Source organism: Asparagus officinalis, chromosome 7 (assembly GCF_001876935.1).
Source record: "Asparagus officinalis chromosome 7, Aspof.V1, whole genome shotgun sequence".
Classification (NCBI taxonomy): Eukaryota; Viridiplantae; Streptophyta; class Magnoliopsida; order Asparagales; family Asparagaceae; genus Asparagus; species Asparagus officinalis.
In genome coordinates this window covers 22,511,697-22,519,522 of record NC_033800.1, presented here as the reverse complement: position 1 = coordinate 22,519,522, position 7,826 = coordinate 22,511,697, and the positions used below count along the sequence as shown (strand labels likewise).

General features: G+C 33.4%; 1 protein-coding gene across 1 annotated transcript in view; it reads left to right on the top strand.

The window, feature by feature from the left end:
• LOC109846812 overlaps positions 6,862-7,826 on the top strand; it is a 4,993-nt gene continuing 4,028 nt past the window's right edge. The window contains exons 1-2 of the mRNA XM_020416057.1: positions 6,862-7,148; positions 7,335-7,801. Coding sequence (XP_020271646.1) covers positions 6,938-7,148; positions 7,335-7,801 — 678 coding nt within the window. The 5' untranslated portion in view covers positions 6,862-6,937. The remainder of the gene's footprint in view (positions 7,149-7,334; positions 7,802-7,826) is intronic.

The following is a 7,826-nucleotide window of genomic DNA, read 5'->3' as shown; positions in this document are numbered from 1 at the left end:
TGCAATTTGGTTTGTTTTTGTAATTTGAAGTTCGATAACATGTTCAGACTCTTTAATTAAATGTTTTGTTTTCCTTATTTGATGTGCATTATTTTAGAAATGCTGATATGATTATCCATCTTTTTGTCGTTGACAGCAATGACAGAGATCGTGTTTTTTGAGGCCAGGGATGAGCTTCACAGGATGCTGAATGAGGTTATATATTTTCTCCTTTTATGTTGAAAGTTGAGCAGTGGTTATTAGACCGTTTAGCTATATACTAAATTATTCATTTTTGAATTTGCATTTCAAACTTTCAAATGTCTGCGCAACTTTTATGTTAAGTAGGGGTGAATTATGTTGATTAATTATTATGATGCTAAAAAGCAGCCAGCGAAATTGTTAGGTTGTTTGTGGATTCTAAATATCTAATTTCAACATTGTTATTTGATAGCCTCTGTAACCAATTTCCAGAAACCCTTTCATCTCCCCAACCTCTTTGATCTTTTTGTTCTTTTTTTGTCTTCCCAAAGCAAATTAAAATCTTTGATCTTTTAGTACTTTCTGGATCTTTCCCCTCCTTCCACGTTATTATCTATATTATCTATTAAAACTGTTACCACTTTATTGAAACACATATTTTCCTTCTCCATTTTGATGTTGTTCTGCTGTAATTGGAACCTATGTCATTTTCTTCTAATGTTCGCATTTTGGTTTATTTTTGTAATTTGAAATCTGAGAACATGTTCTGACTCTTTAATGAAATGTTTTGTTTTTCTTATGATGTGCATTATCTTATATTTTTTGATATGATTATGCAATTGTTTGTTGGAAAAGAATGTAAGGTAAACTGTGTATCTCTATGATAAAAAAGTTGGTCCAGTTAAGAAAGACTTTGGTTTTGATTTTATTAGGGGCTGATTCGGTTAGGGTTAAAATGAGGTCTTCTTAAAATGTGAGTGGAATGCCTTGGTTTGCTTGACTTAGAAAGAGTTCCACTTAAAATGACATATAAGAATGACATTGTGCGGTGTCATTGAATATGAGAATTGTTTACTGACTTTTTCTCAAAAAGAAAAAGAAACAGTGGGAAGTATAAACTCCATGAGAATCTGTGGATAATTCAAATATTGAGACAGAAGGTCCTTTTTTTTACAGGAAGAACTTAGACTATGTCCATCTTGACAAATTTTGAATGTCACGATGAGGTGTAAGGCGGTAAGCATGCATTTTACAAGGGCCTTCTTGCAGTTTATATGCACGTTGTGCATATGTGACACATTATTATGTTTATAGAACAATAAATATAAGGTTCATGGATTCTTATTTAGCCTTGAAGCTGTAAATTTTCAGTTTACTTATCTGATTTTCTGTGAAATGAATCATATCATCAATTTGATGCTGTTTTGAGAAAGAAAAAAAAGAAGAATTAAGAAAGAAGGTGCTCTGGTTGTTATTATATTTATGGCACAAGGCTTTGTCATTTCCATCATTTAACTTCTATCATTCCTAACATGTTTCTTAGTACTTAATATGCATTGTGCCCTGATTTACTTTAGTCAGTTATGACAATGTATCTGAATACCTTTAATGTCGGTGTGCTTGGTTGCAAATCATGTCTGAAATGACTCTGTTTCCTTTCATTTCCACCAGATGAACTTCTATAATTTTTTTGTAGTGTCTTTGAGCCTTGAAAACCGCAGGGCTGATTATGGATAAAAACCAGATATTCTGTGAAGAAGGGAGATATAGCATATAAGATTTTGTCCTGAAGAAATTTTTGTTCTTTTTCATTTTGTATATGATTACTTTTATTTTGACCTGAAAATTTTGACCTGAAGAAGTTTTTGTTAAATTAGCTAACACATCCAGAAGTTGTAAATTCGATTGGTACTCACTGTTGTTAAACTTTATTATGCAGGCTAATTCCCACTATTTTGTTATCATCGAGCAGGTATTAATTTTGACAATTGATTGTGTCAGAGCTTATTTACTGTCAATTTAAACCATTGATCAGTAATTGTTCTTCAATCTTATTTGCCAAAGCTTACTTATTGTCTATAATTCCAACTGATGCAAATTCTTCTACATTGTTATTAAACTTAATAGCTTTCTCTTTTCTTAATATATCGGTCCTTTTTATGTAGACATTTAATAACAAATTCCTCTTTTCTTAATAGCTTTGTTGGTATGGAGTCTTTAGATATAATAAAAGAGGATTGATGACATGTCATAATCAGATCATGTAATTCCCATAAAAATAATAAAAATAAAATAAGATTAGATATTATATAATTTCATTACATGTCTTTTACGAGGTGTTATGCTCACTTGATCTTCTATGCCTATGTTGATGGCGAGAGATAATTAATGATCACTATGTGATGATTCCACGTGTTTCATTATAGGTTAATACAGCAAAAATGGAACATAAAAGAAAATAATCAACAACAACGACAAGTAAGACTCAAACAACACAACGGGAGACTATGAACTTAATTAGAGATAGTATTAGTAGTAGTGACTACGCCTCATTAAATTCATTGAAAGTCTATAACCGAGCTTAATAATGTAAGTCAATTGCTATAAATTAAGTTCTTTTTTTTTGAGAAATGAACCTATAAATTAAGTTTTAAACCATGTTTTCTCGTGCATATCCAACATTAGTGAAGGGTTGAATAAGGGCATAACTATGCAGTTTACTGCCAATAATATCATATATATTTCTAAATTAACATTTTTAAGTTAACAAAAAGGTAGGACAGGGAGCCCTAATCAAAAGACATTATAAAAGAGTACATTGATTGAAATATGCTATGTATAGGATGTGTAGGATGTGCATTCAAGTTTATGAGTACATTGATTGCACATCCTATGTACACAAACCTGTACCATTGCTTTCGGAACATTTTTAAGTTTACTGCCCATTTTCTATGTACACAAACCTGTACCATTGCTAATAAGTTGTACGCAAATGGGCATGCTTGAAATTTGAAAATTAACCTGGACATTATTGCATAATTGATAACATTAACTGAGTTGATTAGTGTGATATTTAAACATGTTGTTGATATGCAGAAGGAGTGAAATTTGTTTTTTTGGTGGGAATTTCTTATTAGTTATTGTGAAATATCCTATATTTGCTTTGATTTATTTTGTGTTAATATCTGTAAACTAAAGTGATTACACTCATAAAGGACCTTACGGATCTCAGAGGAATTTGTTTAATATACAAAAATTAATGAGCATGCGGCAAACCTTTACTCTTTACTGAAATTGATTCATAATTGCTTTGATTTATTTGATTGGTACTCACTGTTATTAAATGTGATTGCTTGACGTAAATAACATATACACTACAGTTTGTAAATAATGTACAAACTGCAGTTTGTTCTGGCTCATTCTTCATCCCTACCATGGGTTTCCAATTTCACTCACACCCGCACCAGGAAAACGCTATAATGTACAAACTGCAGTTTCTTCTTGCTTATTATATTTCATATTACTGATAACATAGTCCTTAGGTTTTGAATTTTATGATTGATGTATGAAAGTAATACCTAGACAACCTTCTTTCTCTCTTATTTTTGCATGATTAAGTTTTTTTTTTTTTGAAAGTTCAACCGGTCTAACCACTTGAACTCTGAGTGTAAAGCAACCTGACCAAATTTAACTTATTATTCCAAGATTGTGACTCCTAACAGCTTGAAGTTGCACATATAATTGTTTGTGTCTTATCTTTCATGTCAATTTTGGTCATCCACAAACGTAAGTGTATTTCAGCCTAAGAGAATATTACACAATAACATCCTTTCTATAATGAGGTCAGTTGTGACCTGAGGACTTCTAAACACTAACACAACACCAACTCAATAATATAGCAAACAATCAAGTTGTCAATACTAACATATCATTAATTAAGTTATCAGGTGGTTCTTGCAAAGCCAAAAATACAAGGATAGGGCAAAATTAAAACTGTTCTTCATCTTTGAACCAATTGATACTAGCTGCTCATTATGCATTCGTGGTAACTCTGTGCATACAACAATGAGTTTGGAACTGTTTTGCATTTTAACTGCAAATGTATTGCTCTGTTCTGCATTTTTTCCCCAATTGATATTGCAAATGTATTGCTCATAGATATTACCTTTCGAAATCCATATAGGAGCTAGCAAAATTTGTTTTCTGCAGTACATACATGTTATATGGACTTTGTCACGCTGATCTAATACATTGTTCTATTGCGTGCACTCTCTTTTTCAACATGGTTAATGTGATGAAAGTAAAACTTATAGAACGCCTCATTCCTAATTTTCCCGAGTATTATTTTAGTTGTGCTATATAGACTGTAGTTGCTGCGCATTTTAGATTTAAAAATTGATCATATATGTAGGTGGATTTTTTCCAATTGGTGGACTACTGTTATTAGTTCTCATGTGTATAATTTCAACCGAATGATATTTTTTGTTACATTTAAACCCTTTATAATTCTTTTTATTTTCTGATGTGGGACTCGACCTAGGACATCACACAAGGACACGATGCATGACAAGGTTTTATTGATAGTAGGACTTAGTTTGCTATAGAATTTGTTAGTTACCTCATTAATATTAGAATAAAGTAGACAGCATATTGATATGTAAAATAGACCTTATTTATTACTTTGAATTTAAATTAGCTACTGTATCTTTTTTTTTTTTGATATTTAAAGTTTGGCAATTGGAGAATTGACAGTAAATTTCTCTTTCTATTCATTTGTCTAATATAACAACTCATGAAATGAATTAAGGAAAATAAAATGCTCATAATTTTTTCACAGCATACAAAGAGAGGAAAGAATAAATGAAATATAGGTTCTGGTTGTACAATATTTAAACTAAATGAAAGTTAATGCATTCTTCTAGCCATGTTATGAAAACATCGTCAAACGATTCTATTAGGAAAACTTTTTAAAAGCCCTTAGACAAGAACTACACACAAACTGCAGTTTGTAAATAATGTACAAACTGTTGTCCAAACATCTCATTCTTCATCTCTTCCATGAGTATTAATTGAAATATGGTTTTATTTCTTCATGAAAAACTTAACCATAGATTAATTAGAAAAGTAGCTATCTTAAATACTCAAATTCACTGAGAAGATTATTGATTATATGTTGTCTTGTTTTTTACACTGTATTCTTTTTTTTATTCTTTTGCTACATCAATTTATGCATTTCACTATGTAGAAACTAGGAGCCATCCCTTCCCCATCTAGGATTCTAATCACAAATACTAACATACATTTTTTTTATTTTTTTTAGTGATGGCGATTGTGAAACGAACAGCAAGAAAAAGAACATTATCATTCTGGGGAAGGGATGGTCATCAAATTAGGCTCGCATTCCCCTATCGCAAACCTTCCAAGCTAGAGTATATGGTCATCAAATTAGGCTCGCATTCCCCTATCGCAAACCTTCCAAGCTAGAGTATATGACACATAAGTTAAAAAGAAATGAGACAATAGATGAACACATTTCAAATATGCGAAATATATTATTTAAAATGGAAGTTCAAAAGGAGCCTGCATTGAGTGAAAAGGAAAAAAAATAGATAGACTGATCAATTCCTTGTCGGATGAGTTTGGCTTTATTAAGTATAGATTGCTACTTCTGTATTGCCTACTTCTTTTCACCTTACTTATGATTTCTTAATTCTTCACATTAATTGTAGAACATCTATTTACAACCTCATTAACATGCTAACTATTATTTTATTTTATAATAATGAAACACGTCTCTTTATCTGTCACTTGTGACAATACAGAAGTTGAAATTTGTTCCTCAGATAACATTACACCTTGCAAGAGAAATTTGTTCGAATTTTATGTCGAGCAATATGTTTCAGTGGACTTGATCTCTCCGCAAATGTCAAGCAACAAAAAGGAAAAACATATCAAAATTGAAAAAGATAATTACTAGATTTTACGGAGAGTAGAAGCTATATTTTGAAGGGGAAAACCTATCTGATTTATGATGTATGAAACTTATATTTAGTATTCTTGTATGAATACATATTTAGTAAGCTTTTGTAATCAGTGCAGATTATTTTGGTGGTTTTGGGTTGATAAATCTAAATATTTGATATGATTATATTATGCTGGATAATTGGTTTATCAATATATTGATAGTTATTATTTTCATTCAAATATATATAATTGACATGTATCTCTATGTGCTTTGAATATTTTGTTTGGAACTAAAAATTATGCTTCATGCTAATTACTTGCTACGACAAAATATTATGACATTAATCATAAAGACATTAGGCATTTTAAGCAGTTTTGTTATGAGAATATGAGAATTATATTTTCATTCTTTTTAACAGTTTAATATAAAGTCAAACATATGTGCAGTTTAGGTTGTATCATTTCTGACTACTTACATATTATTACCGTTTTATTTTGTATTATTTTGCTATAGCAATTTTTATATTTTAGAGAAATCCGTGCATCGCACGGGCTTGAAACTAGTTTAGATATAATTTTAGAATCCTGCAAGAATGAGAACCAAGTTAGGGCATGCGTGGGACCAAGTTTTATCTCGATCTTATTTTGAAAAAAATCGTGTTTGATTTTTTTTTTAGAGCATTCTAGGCCTAAAAAAAACCCATGATTAGTTCTTTTTTGAATCACGAAACTGGACGAAAATCAATCCTAGTTCACTTTTAAAGAGCTTGTCAAACAAACTGTCAAAGCAACAACAAAGAAGACAAAGGCAAAACGTGGAAATTAAGAAAGAAAGCGATTTGGCCCAGCGTTACCAGCTACGAAGCATCAAGGAAGCATCATTTCTCGCGAGTTTCAACCTCCTCCACGGCTTTCTTCCCTTCTTTTTAGAGAGAGAAAGAAAGATTCCATAGCATCTCTCTCTCTCTATAAATACATATATATTTAGTGAAACTGAAACCAATAATATTTAATGGCTGAATTATTCCGAAAGCAGGCCGATAAGTATGCGCAGACTCGGCCTACTTATCCGCCGGAGTTGTTCGAGTTCATCGCGTCGAAGACCCCGAATCACGATCTGGCTTGGGATGTCGGGACCGGAAATGGGCAGGCCGCGGTCCCTGTAAGAGCCCTCCCCTTCTCCCTATCTCTATGGGATCATTTTCACAGCTGTACCCCAAATTAAGTTTACGCATTAATTTTAAATTAATTTTGATGAAACTCTGGGGGTATCAATTTTAGGAAACGAATAAACTTAATTTGAGGTATCAAAGTTGAAACAAACAAAGATAATTTTGTTAAGAACTAGTATTAGTCTAAAATTCTTAACATAATTAATTGTAACGGTGTTTCTTGTCCTTTGTTATCAGCTAGCGGCGATCTTCAGAAGGTATCAGCAACAGCAGCAAGCCAAGAGGCAACTTGCCACGCGCAAATCCAAACATACTACAAAATCCTCTCCTCTGCACCGCGCATCGCGGTCCACGTCGCAAGCCCACACGCGTCGACCTCATCACCGCTGGCCGGCAGGCCTCCAGCTGGTTCGCTCCCCACGCTTCTACGCCGCGCACGCTTGCGCCGTCCGCCAACGGCGTCTCGCGCTGGTGGCTACACCGTGCCCCGCGTCAGCGAACCCGTCGACTCCGTCTTCCGGAAACTGTACGAGGAGTCAGCTCCGTTCTGGGCTGAGGAGAGAGAGTTCGTGAATGAAGAGTACAGGACGGTAGAGTTTCCTTTCGAGGCAGTGGAGGGGATGGGGGACACTGGGCCCGTGGAGTTTGTGAGCGAGAGGGAGATGGATCTCAGTGGAGGGGATGGGGGACACTGGGCCCGTGGAGTTTGTGAGCGAGAGGGAGATGGAG